Source organism: Solanum stenotomum, chromosome 2 (assembly GCF_019186545.1).
Source record: "Solanum stenotomum isolate F172 chromosome 2, ASM1918654v1, whole genome shotgun sequence".
Classification (NCBI taxonomy): domain Eukaryota; kingdom Viridiplantae; phylum Streptophyta; class Magnoliopsida; order Solanales; family Solanaceae; genus Solanum; species Solanum stenotomum.
In genome coordinates this window covers 54711902-54735336 of record NC_064283.1, presented here as the reverse complement: position 1 = coordinate 54735336, position 23435 = coordinate 54711902, and the positions used below count along the sequence as shown (strand labels likewise).

The 23435-nt window shown below is 33.2% G+C and overlaps 1 protein-coding gene and 1 long non-coding RNA gene across 2 annotated transcripts; both read left to right on the top strand.

Moving 5' to 3' along the window:
• The first annotated feature begins 519 nt into the window (after positions 1-519).
• LOC125856115 (kirola-like) lies at positions 520-1316 on the top strand. The gene is made up of 2 exons (XM_049535680.1): positions 520-706; positions 1060-1316. The coding sequence occupies exons 1-2, from the start codon at positions 520-522 to the stop codon at positions 1314-1316; spliced, it is 444 nt and encodes a 147-aa protein (XP_049391637.1).
• Positions 1317-7326: 6010 nt separating this feature from the next.
• Positions 7327-11824, top strand: LOC125855606 (uncharacterized). The gene is made up of 4 exons (XR_007445506.1): positions 7327-7520; positions 7745-7811; positions 10321-10451; positions 11603-11824. It is a non-coding gene; the product is annotated as an uncharacterized LOC125855606 (long non-coding RNA).
• Positions 11825-23435: the final 11611 nt, after the last annotated feature.

The following is a 23435-nucleotide window of genomic DNA, read 5'->3' as shown; positions in this document are numbered from 1 at the left end:
CTATTATTTTGTTATTATTATTATTATTGAGAATTTAGTAGTTTCTTGCTTTGCTTACATTAGTTTAGCATGTGGTTAGTTATTTTTACTTCATGTACTTTTAGTCAATTTTATAATTAAGAGTGCATTCTTTTTATTAGAAAGATATGCGTACTTTCTATAGTTAAAATGATTGTTTTGTTTAGTAAATACCAATATATTGAAAGGGGATAAAATATATCATTTACAATTTAAGATAAACTTGCAACGAACGTTTCAAAAACCAATACACAAAATTAAAGCAACATTTCTTCAATCCTCACTAATTAATTGTGATATAAATATGTGGCGAAAAATGTTTCAACAAGCTAGCTTTCACTAATTAATAACATGTGATATAAATATGTGGCGGACAATGTTTCAACAAGCCAGCTTTTCACAACTAACTAAAGTCTGTCTATATAAAGACCACAAGTTTTCAACATTTTCTCACCACCTACTTTTCACAACTTATAATTGCTATTTTGAGAAAAATAAAAGATGGGTTTGAAAGGAAAATTGATTGCTTCAGTGGAGGTGAAGTGTGGAGGATTTTTGATGCATGATTTTTTACACAATAATTCTCATCATGTTGCTATTATAAGTCCTAGACATATGAACCATTATCAGATTCAAGAAGGTGAAAGCGTAAAAGTTGGTTCAATTGTTAGCTTGAGTTATAACGAGGGTAACACACATTTAACTACTCCTATCACTCTTTGCGATTTATATACATCAATTTTGTTTATTTAAGTGTATTCCATAGCATGAAACGTGCTTTCCAAGAAAATGATCTTCTTGAAAAGAGTTGTTTGATGGTGTTTGATTACCATAAATACATTCTAAGTAAACCCTCTTGCTTCAAGAAACAAAATAACCTCTTCCACTTGTGGGTGAATGAAAATGAAAATCTAGGAAAAAAGTTAAACATGATATGATGATTAAGATGTTATTTTGTAAATGTTGAAATCTTTAATGAGGAATTGAACAGTTGAATTTAAAGTAACATCTCTTGTATTTTTATTTTTTTCATAATAACAGCTGGACAAAAGAAGTTTATGAAGCAAGTTATTGAAGACATCGATCCTAAAAAAAAATCAATTCGTTGGAAAGTCATTGAAGGAGATGTGCTAGAGATATATAGTTCTTTTACTATTGTAACATCTCATGAACCTCAGTGGACTATATGGACATTTGAATATGAAAAGAAAACTGAAGACATTCCAGAGCCCCTCGGTTTATTGGGTAATATCCTTAACGTAATCAAGGATATGGAGGGTCATCTTCTAAAGAATTAGAAGATATATGTTGTTATATATATATTTATATATATATATATATGTGTGTGTGTGCGCGCGCGCGCCTCACGCTCACGTGTGTCTATATGCATAAACATATCTGTGTATTTGTGTTTGTATGATGAATATTTTACAATATTGGCTACTTTAGCTAGCATGTAAAATAAATAATGTAATATTTGAAGAATATATTTTATATTTAGATCTCCTTTTATGGATATATTTCCAATGGACAATATATCTAAGATATTTTGCATTTTGTTATAATAAATCAGGCCCTTATTTATTATTTTAAGGCATGAAAAAATTGTATTGAGACCTTGTCTTAATCGACAATATCATTTGTGATTTCTTCACAACGTTTGAGTTGGGAATCGAGGGACTCAGATGAGTTTCAACATCATTTTGGAACTCTGTAATGTTCAATATTTTAACTAGTACAAGTATTAATCAGAGTTGAGATCCATATAGTGTGATCACAATGAAAGAGATGTTTTAAAGACTAAATGGTTATTTATTTGATGGTGAGTATGAGAAAAATTTAATTTCAAAGTTTCAAGATGAGTATATGTATGTTATTTCTGTAGAGAATAGCAGAAGAAAAATATAATCAAGAAGACCTTCTACTAGCCCAAGATCGTTAACTAAGATCAGAAGATTCAACTAGAGAAGAGAAAGCTAGAAAAGAAAAGGAAGAATATGGATAGAACATTCATCGTCCATGGAAAACTTCCACTCTTTGACTCCTTTAGCTTCTTCAAAAGATAAATGTTCTTCATCGTCAATTGGCCCTACAAAGAAACAAGAGTAAGTACTAGCAAAGTTATCATCTCTGAAGCGAGCTGGCTTAACAATAGTTCTATTTGGTCTTTGTAAAACCAATGCATCATCTTCCTGTTGAGTTTCACGGCTCCTCCTTACGCTTAGCTCCTCAACATATGTATTATCAGGAGAAGTACTTGTGATGGGCAATCTTGAAACTCCAGGGTTCAATATTTTAGAACCCTCCCCTTTTGATGCAACTCCATAATNGAGGCTTGTTTGGGGTTCCTTCGGGTTCCCCATTCGCCGGTCACGTCTAGGCCCTAGGCTTGGGTCGTGACAATATGGCATCCCTCGAATCAACAAAACAATGAGTTATCATATCCATGTACTTCCAAGCCATTTTCCTTTCATCATATCAAACAAAGATACATTTTCTTTCCTTGGGATCCAACTTGCTCCATTGAGAATCAGGGATATGAACATAACACATAGAGCCAAACACTCTTAAGTTTTTTACATTAGGCTTTCTCCAAACATTAATTCTTAGGGTGACTTCATGTGATTTGGAGATAGTGGCATCTTGTTGATCACATAAGCTGCTCCTTTTATACCTTCAGCCCACAGGGCTCCAGGTAAATCTTTTACATGAAGTCAACTTTTACATGTCTCTGTTAACTGTCAAATCTTTCTTTTTGCCACTCCATTTTGTTGTGGCGTATCAGCACGAGTAAATTCTTTTTAATGCCATATTGATGACAAAAAGAGAGAAACTCTTCAAAAAGTACACACTACCGTTATCTGTTCGCAACCTCCTTATTCTTGAGCCAAACTCGCCTTCAACATTTTCCTTGAATTCCATAAACTTGTTGAGAACTTCTGAGTTGTGCTTCACAAAATAAACCGACGTGTATCTAGTAAAATAATCAATAAAAATTAGAATATAAGAACAACCAAAAATTTATGATTTCTTGTTGGCCCCATCAAGTGACTATGAATTATCTCTAGTGCAGCAATGGATCTTGACAAGGATCTATCAAATGAAAGACGATGTGCCTTTCTGTATTGACATCCTTCACAAATTTCTCCTCCATCAAAATTGGTTAAGTTAGGTAATCCTTTTACTAGATTTAACTTTACCATGACTTTCTATTTTTCCCATGTTAAGATACCCAAGTCTAGCATGCCATAGATTTGCAATATCATTGCTAGTGAGATTCTCAATATATGATTTAGAAGCAGATAAAACATATAAATCATTAACTCTCTTACCGGTATGAATGACATCGGCCTTGAGTTCTTTGATATTTCAAGGGAACTTCACATCATGTGGGCCAAATAAGAGATAACTTCCTGCAATTACGATATTTGAAACATAAATAGATTGTTCCTCATCCCTGGAACATAAAACACTTTGGTGGGAGTGATTGAGTCTTCATGCTTCTCATTGATGACGACCGTGCCTTCCTTCTCCATATGATGATCTGTATTATTGTAACACATCGGATATGAAAGATGGGAAAAATTGTAGCTTTTCCTGGATTCGGGGCCAGCACCAACAGAGCCACTAACGGTTCATTTTCTGGCACACGACCTGTAGGAAGGGTCGTGGGTGGTAAGGCCAAACTTCGTAAAAATGTTATAGTTTCAGTAGTCTTATACGGTTTACCAAAATGGTCGGTTATCCAATGCATGAGTCGAAGACAGGTCCCGTAGGTGAGTGCATGTGGGTCCTATCTTTTGAGGTCCAAAATAGTTGTCTCCAAGCCCACCAACAATCGACCAGGATGGTCCATGGTGTGACCTATAGACTGTAGGTCATATTGTTGGTGAGGGTCGGCAATTATTTTTAAAAGGGGCTTTTGGGTATTTTCTTAATTATTCTAACCCAATGCAATGTCGTTTTACCTTCTATTATGTACCCATATAAATGTTTTTACCCCGAAATTTTTGCAATTGAACTCATTCTTTTAAACTCTCAAAGTTGATTAAAGTTCTTCTGCCAAATAATTCTAACTCTAAAAGCTTGAAGAAGAAGGCTAGGGTTTTAAGGTCAAGTCTCCAAATTCACCTTTGATTGTAGGCTTTTGGCATCAAGGTATGATAGTACTCGCGTATGTAGGTATTTCCTTCTTAGGTTTCCTAAATTCTCCAATTTTGCAAGGAATAATCTCCAACGGAAGTTAGGGTTTTTAGTCAATCTCATGAGTTCTTTTCAATTATGATCTAATTGATCGTTTAATGTATTTTTATGCATGAGTTGAAGTAATTGCATGTTTCTAGGAGGAATCCCCATGAAACCCATGTTTTCTAGAATGTATCATATTACGAAGCTTTTGTATCATGAAAGACGAATTTATGAAGATATGCATGTTCTCTATGAAATTAATGAAAATGATTTAACAATACTTTAAGAGTGAAACATCAATGTTGTTGTTATTGTAAAAGGATTTCTCACATAAAAAAATTCATAAGGTTGAAAGGTTTTCTCACCTAAGATGAATAAAAATTTAAAGAGCTATTCTAATGAAACATAGCTTGGATTGGCTACTTGAAGTTCCCTTTCATGGATAATTAGGTAAGCGGTGATAATCCATGTACCATAGACCATGTGGCACCATAGGTTTGTCTAGATAGACATTAGCTAGTGGATCCACGTAAGTTAGCAGTTCATGGTTCTTACCTTGGTAGGTAAGAACACCTCTTTTCGGTGTAAGGAAGAAACTGAATTCCTTGTTATAACTCACAAGGTCTCTATGTCGGTTAAAGGTAAATATCCCATAATAATGAACTAAGGTTGCTTCTAGAAGTATCTCACATGTGTTTCTAACATGATTTCTACTTGCATTGACCATGATCACGATTATGTTTCTAATCTGCTATCTCATGTTTTAACTTGGTCCTTCAATGACATGGAAGATCTTTTTATCATGATTTCATACTTATATGCATTGCTATCATACTTGGTACATTCCATTTACTAACGCGTACTCTTGCCTACATTGTTTCACTAATGTAGGGTATGGTGCTCCCATTTCGTATCTCTATGGCTAGGGATCACTTAGTATATATTCTATATTAGTGAGTCCTCATGTTCCAAGAACCAATCCTTTTATTTCTTATTGTCTTTACTTTTTTGTATTGTATGTGATACATGAGTTACATCCCAATCACTCTAGATTTACTAGATCGATTTGAGACTATGTTAAACTTCTGCTACATTTTACCAACTATTATGTTTTGGAATTTTATTTTTAAACTTTCTTGATTTTCTACTATCTTGTATGATGTATGCTAGTGGCTTGTTTAGGGCCTTCACGGGGTCCTATACGCCATGTTACGTCTAGGGTATACTTTGGGCCATGACAAACTTGGTATTCAAAGAACAAGGTTGAGAAAGGTCATAGGAAGTCTCATAAGCCACGTCGAATAGCGTCTTGTTCAGGAGTGTGAAGCGTGCCATATTTATGAATAAGAAGCTATAAGATGCTTAGGAAACTACACTTCTTTCATTATCCAAAGTCATGAGATATAGTTTAACTATATCATTTATCTCTCCTAATCCCAATTCAATGCTTTTCAAGATAGTTCCACTCGAAGGGCATATGCTAGAAGAATACCGGAGAGAATGTGGAATGATAAGCTCCTCAAGTTCCGTCCGACCCTTTAGCCGAACAAGTGACTAATGTGAAGCTTATGGCTGATTTTCAAGTATTGGATCAAGCTATTAGAGAGGTTATGGTCCCCGTGAACCCAAATGTGGGTACGGTTGCAACTAGAGGGAGAGACTTCACTAGAATGAATCCTCTGGAGATTCATGGTTCTAAGGTTGAGGAAGATCCTCAATAGTTTGTTCATGAAGTGTATAAGGTGTTGATGATCATAGGAATGACATTGGTGGAAAAGGCAGAATTGGCGCTTACCAACTTATGTCATGCTCCGAGCTACCTCCGAGACGCGAACATGGGACCTAGGACCAAAAGTAATCCCAAGCTAACCCTGCTGGCATGGTCATGAGCATACTAAAGATAATAAACTGATGCGGAAGCTATAATCATAAATAAATCTGAAATGATGGGGAATACCCATATATTATAACTGAGATGAATGAAAACTGATGAGTTTAATATAAAGTAAATATTAACTCATTACTAAGCTTAATCTAACTATGTCTGAAAATAGCCTCTAACTGACTAGAAATGTTGGGACAGGCCCCAGCTAAGTCTAGCAAAAACGGAAACCAAAGGACTAAAGATACTGAAAAGAAACCCATGACTATTGTCCTTGGAGAATAAGGACTCACCACTGATTCTGTTGAACTAGAGATTGAGAACCGATCTAAACGTGATCTAGATGCTGAGAACCTAAACCTACATCACGAGAAGATGTAGCGCACGTATGCGTCAGTACTTGAAAGGTGCAGAGCATGCAGGTTCTAGTAAAGTTAAAATAACATATAACTGAACAAAGCAAATAAGCAATGAAATAACATGAACATGATATAGATATTGAATGCTGAGATAACTGAATGCAGTGACCAACTTATAACATGCTAAAACTGAATACTGGATATACTGATAAATGGTCAATGCAATAGGATCTGACTGAACTGTGGTAGCTACTAATAACCGATAATAAAATCACATGAGCTAAATGTGGAGTCCGATGTATATGCCCCATCGAGAGGACTCAATATACCCTGCCAGAGGTATAGAGGCATGTTGGCGTGATCACTGAAATGATGCCCACAGAGGGGACTTACAACCTACGTGGCTAGTAGTTCTGGACTATTTAGGTACGCTGAACCTTAGTCCAACTTGATATTTTGCTACTCCCAATGGATTAAGTAATTAACACATTATGACTGAATTTTTGTAAGTTACTGGATAGCTCGAACTGAACATACAAACTGAGTACGCAACAATCACTACAAGAATCCGGATGTATTGTGACGACATTTAGTGGCGACTCTATGTGTTGCAACAAAAGTTACATTTTCAGTGGCAACATATGAAGCCGCTACAAAATATAAACATTTAGTGGCGTGTTATGTTAGGTCGCTTCTAATAGATGTAACTAATTCTCAATTATTAATTCCCGCTATAAGTAAAAAATTTGGCTCCAACCTTTTAGTGGCGACTTGTAAATTGTCGCTAGTAAATGTCTTTTCAGGCAACTTGGTCGCCCCTATTAGTCTATTAATTTAATTTTAAAACAAAACAAAACAAAAAAAATAGAAGCTTGTCAATGGTCTTTCTTCTTATTCCTCCACCTCTCTAGAAATCTTTTATCCCTTCTCTCTTAAGGTTTCTTCAACTTTAAATCTCCAAATCGAAGGAATCCCATAGATCATTGTGAGGGTTTAAATTTCTCCCAGTTACTTCAAACGTGAGCCATATTTTAGAGACCCAGAAGCCCTAATTAAAAATTGGGATCCATCAAGTATATTTTTCAAGCTCAAATTATTTTCAAGTTGGTATATATATATATATATATATATATATATATATATATATATATATATATATAGAGAGAGAGAGAGAGAGAGAGAGAGAGAGAGAGAGAGAGAGATTTCACTTTCCATTCTTTTTCCCATTCAAAAATATATAGAAATTGAAGGTTTTGAAGCTGTTAAAAGTTTTTCAGTGGTATATGTATTTTTTCAGATTTCAAGTTCAGGGTTGAAAATCACTGGGAGGGTTTGAAGCGGTTAGAAGTTTCAATGTTTTGATGGTATAACTCTTGTTTATCCCTATTTTTATTTTTTTGTATTTTGTGGATTTCGGTCTTGACAATCGTTTCTTAATTTTTTGTTCTTACTCTGCGTATGCTAAAAGTTTCCTTTTGAAATTTTAGACCCTTTTATGTTGTTATTGTGATTGCATGTTTCCAGTGCATTGAATATCTTGAATCCAATTATTTATGCAGAGAACATAGCTCCTTTTAGGTTAAAATTACCTAGGTTTTTAGTTTTGAAGATGTATTCTATTAGTTTTGAATTATTGAGTTATAAGAAAGTTATAAAATTCTTTAATCTGCAGAACATGAGCATTTTTTCTTAAAAGAGAGTTGGGTAAAACTAGTTCTAACTTTCCTACTTTATTTCCTTATGAGGATGGTTTACTTTTCAGCCCAATATACTCTACTCTTTGGACTTTTTGTGTGTATGTGTAGAATGGTCAATATGAAGGTTACATTGAATGGTTGTATTTCCCTTAGTTATGAAACACTATGTAACAACCATCCAAACAAAGTGAAGTCACTTGATATTTCATATGAGTCTCATCTAGTTAATCATTAGTTTTAGGGGCATTTTGAAACCAAAATAAAACTTTAAAGAATATTTTTGATCCGATATATGAAATCAAATTCGATAGGTAAGGAGCATTTCACTTAAAACTCATAAAAAAAATAAATCAGTAAGATAAACTAGTTGAAGCAAGAATGTAAGAGGTGGTTAGGAATCTACTGCCCAACAAGAAACCAACTACAAACAAAATGCTTCTATCTTTAGCATGTATATGGATATGTAATACATACTAGATGGATAAACTCACTATTCTTCGATATATCCATCATTTGTATAATATTTTTGAACTTTTTTTTCTATCCTTTAATTTTCATTGTGTTTATATCTTCAGTGAATAACAACAGTTTTTGTTCTTACTTTGAACTGAAACCGGGTCAACAATGACATTTCTTGGGAAGAACTTTTTAAGCTCATATTGTTTCTTATGTAGTGATAGAGCAGTTAAAATCTTTAATTTTATGGGTCTGCACTTCTTTTTACATTTTTCTATTGAGTCGATGTAACTCTTTTCGTGTCATTGTTTAGCAATCTTTTTCTTGAACTAACAAAAGAGGTTCAATATACCTACAAGGACATTCTTATCATAGTGTTTGGTCTACTCGAATTGTTTTACCTTTCTTGTTCTCTGCTTCACCTCTCTAAGGAGTTGTGAAAATTGTTTGTGAGCTTTTCATCTTAGTAATCTTCTATTAAGGGTGTCACTTATAGAGTCATTTGTTGAAGAGTGTACAATTTTTGTTGACCTTGCGCTATAAACTAACTAAGAAAATCAGGAAGAGAAGGAATGCGGAACAGAGTTACTATAACTCCAAAAATCTCAAACATATGGTTCTTAACCCCAAATGGCCTCTTTAGTACAAAGACTGCCATTAATCGAGGCAAGCTTCTCATATCACGACCTCCATAGCCATTTATTCAATAGATGTGTTTAAAATTGTTATCATTTCATTCTACTATTGTTTCACTTGTTGTAAATATACCTAATTTAGGGAAGTAAGTTTAACTCACAATGCACTAAAATAATTGAGATCCCACACCGTCCTTGCTTAATATCACGGGGGAGACTTTAAAAACCATGAAACACACTTCTTACCTGTTATCTGTTAAGTTTCAAAACTTTTTATTAATTTGTCAAAATTGTCTAGTTTTGGTACACAAAGTCCTCTGATTTTCAACCTTAATTATTCACTCTATGTGCACATTACATGCTCTTCTGCTCTACCTCTTACTGTATCTGTTTCCTACACAATGAGAATGCCAATGCTTTTTTTGTCTTCATTTGGTACTACATTATCAATTTTAGAGTTTAAGATTGATTTGGGCATAATTTGTTCTAAGAAATGTAGATAATCTGAGCTTCTTCCAGGTATGGAGAACAAATACAAGTTATATTGTTCAGCATGGAGTTTAAGATTATTTGGAGTAATTAGGCTACTTTAACTTTGACATCTCCTAGCTATTGCATTTTGTTAGGTGGAATTAGAAAAGCTTAGACTTGTCATTAAATTTAGACAAGTAACATGGACATTGCTATGGCTAATCAGGTTAATGTTAATACAGATGAAATTTATATTGCTAATGAAGACAAGGCTTGGATTTGGGGCATATTTAGGCATAGTGATGGCAACAAGATTTTTACCTTCCTCATTGTTGTTCATTGTGTAAGCAATAACAAAGTTGAAAGTTAAGCTGCAAGATATGGTGTAGGTAGAATGATTTTTGAAGATTTCATTTGGAATTAGACTCCCTTGTTCTAGCCAATATGTTGATCAGAGGAGATACCAACAATCTGAAACTGAAGAAGATTATTACTGAAACTTCTCACATTATCAACATTGGCAATGCTTAGGTCTCTCATTGCTTTTATAATCTTAATTTTGATCTTGACACTTCTCCTTTTCTATTCTTATCTGATGTTGTGGGAAATAAAAGGAATTGGATGAGATAAAACTAGGAGATGGAGGATAGGTTGTGGATGTTGCAATTTTCGAGGAGGTGGAAGTTCTGGAACGACGTCTCAGCCACAAATACAGCCAATAGGAATTACCGAGGCATCTCTAGAGGTAAAAGTGTGATAAAATTCCTGAGATAAATATGAGTTAATATTCTGGTGCAAGTTTAAAAATACAAGTCTATTTTACGATTTTAGCATGCAGAACTGTGTATTTTATGAGTAATTTGTGTTTGCTTTTGATGTTTATAATATGGTGGAATTTGAATTTGTATTTGAATTTTAGCAGACTTTAGTATTCTACTGCTAGTAGTGACTTTCACGAAGATGATTTTTAGTAATTTGAAGAGCTCGATCGTGTCTTGAATTTTGATCCTGATTAATTCAACTTAATATGATAATATAGAAAATATATACACTATCGATGCATAACTCAAAATCAGAGTTACTAATCTTCTTTCTAGCCTAAGCACATGTATCTTGGCTTTTTTCTAGATTTTTGTTGCCTGTTGAGATTAGTGTAGCATAAGGGATAAAATGACTAAGTGATCTGATGCTGCATGACACATTTTGATCTTCTCTAAGAGAATTAAAATGGGAGACAAAAAGATAGGAAATATTAAGGAAAGGATCTTAAAATTATTAGATATTATGTGTTATCATAATCAAGTTTGAGCAGAGAAAAAAAGTTTCAGAAGATGGATGACTTGTAGTGAGGGTAAGACACTTAATTATAGTTGGGGGGAGAAGAGAGGAAGACGGAAAGATTATATTTTTTCTCCCAGCAACGATGATACGAGGTCCTCATGATATATTATTGTAAATCTTTTGGGCCTACATATGTAGGCTACAACATTTCTTTTTGAATTTCATTTTCTTGAAGGACTTAGTTGTGTTTGCAGCATGAGTAGAAATGGATTCATGACTAAAGATGAAAAAAGACACGCAAAAATTGTTAACCAAAAATTGCGAACATTGAATTTCATATTATTGTGGGATTTTACTCGGTATATTGTTGTTGAATCTCAGATTATGATTATTTTTGTTCATCAATTTGTGGATGACAAACGCATGTAAGAAAAAATGGGACTTGAATAATATACAAAAGAGAAGTGGTCTCAAAATATAGAATGGCATAGGGATATATAAAGTTACAAGAGAATATTATGGATTTTTAAAGACTTAATCGCTCTATGTCTACCTTTTTATTGTTAACATTAGATTATGAGAATTTCAAAGTGATTCTGTTTTGTTTAATGACAGGAACGAGATTCTTAAACAATGGGGCTGGCAAAAGCTTGAAGGTGTGCAATGAATGTTTTTTATCGTTTGTATACACATACAATGTCACCTTTAGTACTACGTAGTATGCAGTTAACTTTCTAGGATGGAAGTACTTATACTATTCTATTCGGCTTGAGAATTCTTTTGAAGTTTGTAAAATACTATTGGTTGCTTTTAATGGTTATATATTAATTTTAGAGAACTGAAAAAATAAATAGAATTGGTATCTAATGATTTCATAGTTATTGGAGCGACTATCGTTAGTGCTAAAAGGTAAAATTTACCACAAATAATATACTAGATTTGTGGCGATTACTTTTGTTGCTAAACGTCCTTTTTAGTAGCGACATCGAAGTTGCTACTAATTGTTTATTGATTCTGTGGTGATAAGAGCCGCTACAAATATTAAGTTTTAGCAACCAGATAAAAGTTGCCACTGATTAGATTTAACTTTTGTGGCGACATGAGTCGCCGCAAACATTAATTTTTAGTAGCAAGATAAAGTTGCCACTAATTAGATAAGTCTTTTGTTGCGACAATGTCGCCACTAAAATTATCACTTCAGTAGCGACTTGACAAAAAAATTGTGTAATTAACATATTTTTGTGGCATGCAAGTTCATTATTTCTGGCAATTAGTATCGCCACAAAAAGGGTATGTATAGTGGCGAGGCTCAATTGTCGTCACAAATAACCTTTAGTTATGGAAGTACTAGCCACGGCTCAATTGTCGCCACAATAGGGTTATTGTGGCGACTTTTGGGGTATTTGTAGCGACTTTTGTTGCCACAATAAGTAAGGTTTCTTGTAGTGAATTAAACTGATATTGATGCATTAATAACTGAGGAATGTATAACTGAATAACTGAAATATCTGACCTAGCATGTATAATTCAAGAACTAAAGAATTACATAGTTAGGGTTCTGAAATTCATGCAATAAACTGAATATTAACACACTAATCTGATTTGTATCATTCTAACAGCTAAGAATCCAATAAGTCTAACATTCAAGAAACCCTAAGTCTAGTCATAATAAGAGAATCAAGAAACTAACTGAACACTAGGGACCTAATGGGTGAAAGGAACCCACTAGTGAAATCCCATATACCTGGTGGCAAATTTCATAGAGAAATCCTTTGATTTCTGCGCTGGAACTGAAGAAAACTTGTTGCGTTCTTGAATTAGGATTCTTGACTTCTCTTCTCCTCCTACGCTCTAATTTTCTAAGTTTTGATTAATGATTTGACTTAGGTAAGCTATAGTTCTATTTCTAGGCTTAAAATGACTAAAACCTCATAATTTAAGTTCTAAACGACGTAACTTAGGGGTCCAACGAAATAGGAAAAGACAAAAGACCCTGACTTAACAGTTGTCGGAGTGATCGACGAATAGGACCTATGGGCCGTAGGTCAATCTACGGTCCGTAGATTGGAGTCGTAGGTCGAGTCTGCTCGACAAGGCTTCACTAAAATGAGCATAACTTTTTACTCGGAAGTTAGATTTTAGCAAACTTATCGGCATTGGAAAGACTATTCAATTATCTAGCATATAATAAGTCATGGGGCACATAATTCATTTTTTGCTAAGAGTTATGACCACTTGAAGTTGAACTAATCAACAATTTTCCTCTAACTGGCTGCTGACCGTCAACTACAGTCAAACCTACCGACCGTGCATCGAACGACGGTTCGTGCTGGTTGACCGTAGTTTGTGTCAGAGGCTGGGTAAAGGAGTCTTGATCCACGGATATAGACTACGGTCTGTGGTCTTATCTACGGATCGTGGGTCTGTCTGTGGGTCAAAACTTAGTCGATTTTCAGAGCTAGGTTTGTGGAGGGGTTGCAGTGGCGAACCATGGACTACTAGCACGGGCCGTGGTTTGACCAACGGTCCGTGGATGGCAACCGTGGGTTGCACCTGCAACTTCTTAAAATCTGCATTTTGGTTTATCTAGGATACGGGGTGTTATAACTTAAGTGTGTTGCTTTAATATGGTTCAATCAATGGAAGGAAGAGAGGATAGATGGTGAGGGAGGCAAAGGTTCTTGAGTGCATCAACCTTCATCAAGGAAGTATATGTGTGAGGGAATATGCATCAACCTTCTTCTTGATTGGGAAAGGTTTATGGTTGCTTTCCTTGTTAGGTTCTTTCCCCATGTGTCACAACCCAGGGGTACACCCTAGATATTACATGGAGTATAGGACCCCATACAAGCCACTTAACATTCATAACATAATACATAGAACTAAGAGATAAAGAAATGCATTTCAAGTCTGAATAGTTTTTTTAAAAGTAAAGCGGAAGTCTAAACACTTTGTCTCATTAGCCATCTAGTACAATAGAATAAAATTGGCCCTAGCCCATACATCATTTCCAAAAATGAAAATAAGAAAGAAGACTGAAAACAATGAAGATTCGTCCTCGAAGCATGAGGACTAACCAAAGCTCAGAAATCTCTCAAGTCAACCCTTAGCCATGAAACTGAGAACCCTGACTGTTAGACCCCACATTTGGGGAAACGTGGGCAAGAGTATGTGTTAGTACAAAATATGTACCAAGTATGATAGCCATGCATATAAACATTTAAATTGTGCTAGAATAGGACATTTCTTGACATGCAATGACCAAGCTAAAACATGATATAAGAGGATTAGAAAACATGTGTTGTAAAACATCTTCTATGCAACCTAAAATCTTTAAGTTCTTTGAAAACATGTGAGATACTTCTTAAAGTAACCTTAGTTCATTATTATTGCGGGAAATATCATTAACGGACATAGAAACAATGTGATCTATAACATTATCCCCATATGTCTGCCACACTAAAATAAGGTTATCCTACTTGCCAATGTAAGGACCATGAACTTCAAGCTTAAGTGGATACAATAGCTAATGTCTATCTAGAAAATCATCCTATGGGGGCACATAGGTAAGGGATAAGGAGATTGCTTCTATAAATCCCGACCTTTACTAACAGGAGAGATTCCATCTCAATATCCTCTCGGTGCTAAGCATAAATCTCACGAAATAGTCATTTTCTTACTTACTCTTATTATCCATGGAAAGGCACATCATCTTGCCAATCCAAGCTAGGTAATAAGTCATCCGTGTAAAGGTATCATTCAATAACCAATATAAGCTAGGTTTAATTAGGATAACTCTTTATCTTTGATTCATTTAGGTGAGAAGACCTTTCAACCTTAGAACCCTTACTATGTGAGAAAACCTTTCACAAGCATGCTTTCATGTGTAAGTGAGAAATCTCTACAACAACACAACAACAAAATCATCATTTATACTTCACTCTCAAAGCATCCTTAAAACATTTACATAAATTTCATGAGAACATGCTTAATTTCATAAACTCTTCATTCCAAATCCAAAACCCACAACACATCATCACAATTTGGAAAACATGGGGATTACATGGATTCATGGGGAGTCATCATAAAACCATAGAATTTCATCAATTCATTCATAAGAGATCAAAATACCATCAATCAAATCAATAACCAAGAGGGCCCATAATATAGAAGAAAACCCTAACTCAATTGGGGAATTCTAACCTTGAAAATAGGAGAATTTGGGAACTTCTTGAATGGAAGGAATCCATTGATAAAAACTATCATACCTCAATGCCATTTGCTTAACTTTAATGGAGGAATTGGAGAATTGACTTGCAAACCCTAGCTTGGACCCTTCTTTTTCAAGTTTCCTAGGGAGGGAAATATTTCGAGAGAAAGACTTGTTCTTCTTTTGTAATTTGAGATAATTATTTTCAATTGGGAAATTTAAGAGTTAAAACACTTATATAGGGGTTTTACTGAAGTGTAAAATGACATTTATTCTGACGTTGTTTTGGACTATTTGGCTCCTTGTAGCAGATATGGTTCTGATAGAAACAACCTTAGATTAGGCTTTTTCTCAGTTTTGATGACCTTCTATCTATTCTTCATTTAATGGCCTCGTGAGTTGTTGTTGGGATTTTGGGGTTCGCTTGGCGCCTAGAGAATAGAGATGGTTCGAGCATGGAGTTTTATGTTGACTATCAGAGAGTGGACGTCGTTTCACAGTGGTTTTACGATGCTGAGTTGATATGAGATCCTTTGGAAAACATTATATTTGTAGATTTAAGGTGTAGCCATGCTTCTCTTTATCCTTTACAGAGTTAATACACAATGGTTACAACTTATTACTCTTTAGAGGTATCTGTGGTTAGAGGTCCAAACTCTACACTCCTTGTCTATGTGAAACTCTTATTGGTCACATCAGAGGTTATCCACAGTTTGAGGTTGAGGCTATTCTTTCTCTAGCTTTGGACTCATCGAGACTTGTTCTTGATAGATATAGCTATTTTGTGTACCTGTTGGGCTTATGGAGCCTATTTTGGTTTTTATCTAAAATTGTAAATGAGTGTACCTTCTCATTTTAGAGGATGGTGGTACTATTGTGAAATAAATTCAAAATCATCTCATATGTCATGTTTTATGGTAGAACAAGACAATGATCCGACTTTAGTTGAATTGAAGAAGGAAATTTCAGAAAAACAATTGAGGCCTTATCCTAACTGGGTATGGTATATTTATATATCAAGGTCGTTTGTGTATTCCGGATGTTGACGAGTTGAGGTGTAAGATTTTTTTAGAAGCTCACAGTTCTAGGTATTCTATTCACCTAGTAGCCACTACGATGTATTGTGATTTAAGGGAAATTAATTGGTGGAATGAGATGAAGAGGGATATTCTGGAATTTGTGGCTAAGTCTCCAAATTGTAAATAAGTGAAAGTTGAACATCAAAAACTAGGAGGTACGACTCAAGATATTAGCATTCCTACTTGGAAGTGGGAAGATTCGAATTTATTATAGATTTACCTTGGACTCGTTGACGACATGATTCTATTTGGATTGTATTAGACAGAATGAGTAAGTCAACACATTTTCTTCTCGTACAACCTTTTATTCAGCCAAAGACTATGATAGGCTCTATATTACGGAGTTGGTTAAGTTGCACGGAGTACCCTTATCTATAATTTCAGACAAACGTACCCAGTACTTCTTAGTTTTAGAGATTGTTTTAGAAGAACTTGGTACAAGTTAATCTTAGCACAACTTTTCTCCCTCAGACTGATGGCCAGGCTTAGCGAACTATTCAGATTTTGGAGGATATGTTATGAGTTTATGTGATCGAATTTAAAGTGTAATTTTATAATGATCATTTGCCTTTGATTTAGTTTTCTTTTAATAATAGGTATCATGCGAGTACTTAGAGGGCTCCATTTGAGGACTTCTAAGGTGTGAGGTGTAGATATCCTATTGGTTTGTTCAAATTTTGTGAGGTCTCTTTGATAGGGCCTGATTTAGATCATGAGGTGATGGAAAAAGTTTGACTCATAAGGGATAGATTGAGAAGGGCTCAAAGTTGACAGAAATCTTATGCATATGTGAGGATAAGGGATCCTGAATTCGATGTTGATGATTGGATTTATTTGAAAATTTCACCCATGAAGGGTGTGATGAGATTTAGTTAGAAAGGGAAGATCATTCCTTGCTATGTATGCCCATATCAATTTTTAAGGCATTTCGATAAGATGACCTATGAGCTGGATTTTTCTTCAAATTTAGCATACATGTATCTCATATTCCATGTTTCCTTTTTGAAGAAGTGTATTAGTTATCCTAATTTAGTTGTGATACTAGAGGGTTTTCGCGTGAAGGAAAGCCTCTCTTATGAAGAAGTTTTTGTTGAGATTCTAGATTGCCAAGTTCGTAAGTTGAGAAACAAAGAAGTTGCTTCCATCAAAGTTCTTTGGATTAATCAGTTAGTTGAGGGTGCTACTTGGGAGGGCAAAGTTGATTGATATGATATCCTAGTACCCCCATTTATTTGCCTCCACTTCAGTTTCAGTTTGAGGTATTCTTTCCTCCTATGTATTTTATCAGATTCATGTGTTTAAGAAATTCTAATGTTTCCATATGCATGCATGTTCATGAAATCAGTTTTAAACTTTATGTTTTAGCTTGGAGTTGATTACTCCTCGGTTTATGCATTCTTATGTGATTTGAATTTATGTTGGGCTATTAAGTCTCTTCCCTACTCTATTCATGTTTAGTTGAATCTAGTTCGAGGATGAATGTTCTCATCGGGGGATATTGTAACACCTAAAAAGTGTAAAATTCCTTGGAAGTTGAAAAGTTGTAGAAAAGTTGAACCATGGATTGTTGATGCCCAGTCGGGTTAGTGTTTGACAATTTCAGAAAATCGTAAGTCTCAAATAAAATTATATGAGCCGCCAGAAAGGCTCGCGGATGGACTGGCAAGCTATATTTAGTCTCGTGGTAGTAGACTTTGGAATGTTGAACTTTCAAGACTTGAGTTCTGTAATTGGTAGGTACGAACCATAGAAGGAAATACGGTCTGTGCAAAGCGGTTCGTGGTTCAAGTTCTGAGCTCTTGTTGTCTTCCATACCTTGGGTATATGAGGAGGTTTGACAAGTCATCTAGTGAACTATGGATCGTGGAAGTTGGTTCATGGATTTTCATCAAAAAGTGGGTTTTCGAGTAATTTGTTTACAAGGACTTGTATGGTCCGTAGATGGGAGTATAGACCATACATGGGGTCGTATGGTGAACAGATAGTTATGTTTAAGGTTACTTGGATGTTTTCCTACATTTTTAATTCTTATACTATGTCATTTTAAGATTATTTCTAAGACCTATAATTGATTCTAAAACTCAAATCATTTTCCAATGACTCTCAATTCTCTCAAATTCTCCTCAAGTCTTCCTCTAAAAGAAAGCTAGAGTTTGAAGGATTTCTAGCCTCCATTGAAGATTTCCATAAGGGATTTGTTCAAGTTATGTGGGAAATTCATCAATGGGTTCCTCTTTCACCCATTGAGTCACAAAGAAACCTCAAATTCTACTTTATGGTTGATCTTATTATGAATGATTTGATCATATTTCAATGTTTTCAATTATATTTTTATGAACTCAAGTCATGCAAGTATTTTATGATATGAACTCAAGCTATGATGATATGCATGCATTATGTTATGAATGATTTTATGAGCCAAGGATGCTCTCGAATAAAGTATCAAGCAAATTTATGAAAATTGGCGCTTCTGATTGAAGTACCTCCTACTATGTAAGCATCACATGCTTTAGATACTTCCGATTGAAGCACTTCTTAATATGAAAAGATTATCATGATTTGGATGCTTTCAATTAAAGCATCTCTTATGACTATGTATAAAATCATGATTTTTAAGGGGCTATTCTAATGAGATTTTATGTATGATTTGGTATTACTAGATTCTTAACATTTAAAAGATTATGAATATAAATATTATTATGATTATGCATCTTTTATGCTGGTAGTTTACTTAGCACCGAGTTGGACTAGTGGTGATTACCCAAGTCCCAGAACAATGTGCCCCCATAGGATATTTTCCGATTGGACAACAACTAATGGATCCACCTAAGATCATGATTATGGTCCTTACCTTGGTTAGTAGGACACTCTCTTTTCATTGTGAGATACACTCCTTGTTATATCTCACATGGTTTATCTCCTTTAATGGAAACTCCTACAAAGATTTATGATTTCCTCAAAGACTTATATTATGGTTATTATATAAAGAAAAATGCATGACCTTGTATTATGTTTTATGAAATCATATGATTAGATTTATGACATGTTTACTTTGTCATTTCATTATCATGTTCCAATATTATCTTGTTATACTGATGAATCTTTCTCCATATTCAGTGTATTCCAAGTACTAAGCGCATACATTACTTGTGGCTATATTTTTTCATATTATTCAAATAATCTTCAAAAGCTTCACTCACTTTGTTTTCTTCCTTTGCCACCAAGGAAAACAGTTTTACTGTTTGACACATAATTCATCAAATCAACAGAAAGAATCATATGACACATTATCTTATCACTTTTGAAGATATATAGAATTGTACTTAGTGCTTACTAATTGCCCTTGACCCTATATGTCTCTTCCACTACACTTACTAGCCATTACACAGTATGATTAATTAACTGATGATGCTTGAGCCTATGATGCTCTGCCACCACACTTATTAGTCATGAGATATTTCTTACCTTGATGACTTCATTTATGTCAATTTCGTAAAGCTTTGGAGTATCCCAAAGCAGACAAAGCACACAAGAAATACGCTTAACAGAAATATAGACAAGTTGTCAATCTTCGAAGAAATCATATCAACCTAAGTTAGCATAAATACAAAATCTTAACTCCAAAGTCTCAAGCATCGACAGAATAAGAAAAATATTGGCACTTTAGAATGGTTTAGTTGAAGGCAAACAAGATTGGGGAATTCGGCACCATAAGGAAGCTTAAGGATACACCTTGAAAGCTTTAATTGTGTCAATGTTGAACAATTTGGATTTACTACCAGATCTTAATTTTATTGTCACTACATTATATTGTCCTAATCTTGATTTTTGCTGAATAAGAAAACTTGACTATGAATAGTTGAAAACAAACAATAACATCCATATATTGTTGTTTTGCTGCTTCAATAGAATCCTATATATCACGCCCCAACGCAACACATCGCTTAATGTCACAAGTGACACCAAGTTAACTCATGTCATGACATGTCTAAACAAGCTCAATTAAAACATGCATTGTGCAGAAGCTAAAAATAGTTTAATATCTTAAATGGGGAAAAGCCCAAAATATCTTAATCATATTTCATATCATATATTACTAAAAGTGGGAAGCTTCAAAGATGAAAAGTTAGATTATCATTTTACCCCTAGGATAAATTAAACATCTAATTAATTAAATATTACATGATGATATTTTAATTATTATAAATTGTTAGTTATTTATTATAAAGACAATGAAAGAATCATTATATTTATTTTAATAGTATTTGACCTTTCAATTTTCCATGTGACTTTTCATGATTCCGTTATTTTTCGCAAGCTTCAGAGATGAAAAGTTAGATTCATTTTACCCCTAGGCTAAATTGAAAATTTTAATTAAGCATATATTAAATAATAATATTTTAATTATTATTTGAATTGTTAGTTATTTATTATAAAGACAATGAAACCATTATTATATTTATTTTACCCCTAGGCTAAATTAAACATTCTAAGTAATTCAATATTAAATAATAATAATAATAATAATATATTATTATTATTATTTGAATTTTTATTTATTATTATAAAGATAATCAAAGAATCATTATATTTACTTTAATATTATTTAACCTTTCAATTTTCCATATGACTTTTTATGTTTCCGTAATATTTCGAAAGCTCCAAAGATGAGAAGTTAGATTCGTTTTACCCCAAGGCTAAATTAAACATTTTAATTAACCAAATATTAAATAATAATATTTTAATTATTATTTGAATTGTTAGTTATTTATTATAAAGACAATGAAAGAATTATTATATTTATTTTACCCCTGGGCTAAATTAAGCATTCTAATTAATTTAAATATTAAATAATAATATTTTAATTATTATTTGAATTTTTAGTTATGTATTGTAAAGATAATGAAAGAATCATTATATTTATTTTAATAGTATTTGACCTTTCAATTTTTCATGCGACTTTTCATGTTTGCGTAATTTTTGTCTAAATTAAACATTCTAATTAATTAAATTTTTTAAATAATAATATTATAATTATTATTTGAAGTGTTACTTATTTATTATAAAGATAATGAAAGAATCATTATATTTATTTTAATAGTATTTGACATTTCAATTTTCCATGCGACTTTTCATGTTTCCGTAATTTTTGTCCTATAAATTTAACTTTTCCAAGAAAAACTTTTATTTACTACTCCGACAATTCTTGTGTGTAGGAGCTCTAAACAGGTAAAATAATGTCACAATTTGTGGTGAAAGTTGTGAGATCCTCTTATACAGTCATGAGAATAGACAAGAATTCAACTATTGAAGTATCAAAGTTTGGTGTGTTAGTTTTATACTTAGTTTCATTTCTTCTGGAACAATCACAAAGACTTTTTTGATTATGGATCTACTACCAGAAATTCTTTGTAGTAATTAGAATTATAATAAGACTTTTATATCTCTCTTCATATAGTTGAATTATTATTTTGTTGGCAACTTGCTTTAATTCAAGATTTTTATTTTGTATGCTCAAATATACAGTTTTCATTATAGAGACAAAACAAAAAATGCCTAACTGTCTTGCTCAAGTGTATCGTTCATCTTTTTTTTGTTCTTTGTACTTATAATTTTACATATACATTTACTTTTATTTGTAAGAATGAATGTGATAAAATGTTTACTCTTTTTTTTTTTTTGAAAAAAAAGAAGAACAAGGTGAAACATATGACATTAGATTAGTGGTGGATAAGTTATGTAGGAAGAGAAAATTAAATTCTATATAAAAATAGTAGTTATGTTCATAAATATCCTGATTTTCAAAATATAAATAACAAGAAGTTTTACACCTTAGTTTTAAATATCTATAATTAACTAATTCGTTTAAAGTGCTTCAGGATAAAAATTTAATATAATATTTTGAACACATTCATTATAATTATCAGGAGATTGAAAAGACAAAGTAAAAAAGTTGAAAGGTTTTGTTTTCCTTTCACTCAAAGTTAATCTTACACAATTTTTTGTACAAAAAATAAATAATATCCTCTCAAGATTTTAATTGAAGAAACATTAATATTGCACTACAATTTGCAAAGGATTAATCTCATGCAATCTTTTGATCTTCTAACATTATTCTACCAACAAAAAAGAACTTTTAACACTATTGAGAAATTTAAGTTAGATAGTTGGTATCTTTTCCTTTTTTGCTTTACAAGCTTATTTTTTGAATTATAAAAAGAGTTTAATTTATTAACTTCTTATATTATTATCGCAGTACATTCACTTGGAGGTCATGAAATTGGTGTGTCACAATTAGTAGTAAGACAAAGTAAGAAACCTTATTAGACATATTTTATCAAAAAAGAACTCAAAACATATTTTTTCATAGTATTTATTTTTTTAAGAAAGAATATACTCATTCATACGGGTTGCACGCGCAAAGCGTGTTCCCAGAAACTAGTTATACTAAAAATGGGAAGAATCTAAGTCAAAAGTTGAATTACGAAAATACCCTTTAACTTTTAATTTATTTTCTTGAAATTTTTAAAAACATTATATTTTATCATTTGATATTTATTTTGGGATTCAATAAATTTTGATTGTTCCTATTATGGTAATTAACACTCCTATTTCCAACAAGACTTACAATTCAATACTTATTATTACTCCATCTGTCCTTACTTGCCCATTTTACCCCTATTAATTATGAAGTTGATGAATAAAAAACATAGGATTTTCAAGAAGTTCTACATTTTTTAAAATAATTAATTGAGGGTATAATAGGTTAAACAAATTATCCTTTCTTAATTTGTCTAAATGGATAATTAATTAGGTGTCACGCCCCGATCCTACACCCTGAGAGGAACTGGCACTCGAGAACAATTGATGGCCCCAAGAAAACCCTTGGCCAGGCATAACTTGTAGCAGAAGACTTAAATAATAAGAAACAGCCTCAAAAGATAACTCATGCAATAATTTTGAATGTCATAAAAGAACATTCGACTAGCCAAAATGGCAACTCAATGTCTTAACCTAAACAACTAAAAATGGAAAGACTAGTGAACTATAACTATCCTTCTATGAAGCCTCTAAAAAAAATGAGGGATGTCGAGACAAAACCCTTAATCATCCTAAAAACTGAAATACTGAAAACAATGTAAAAAGGGGTCCTCCGAAA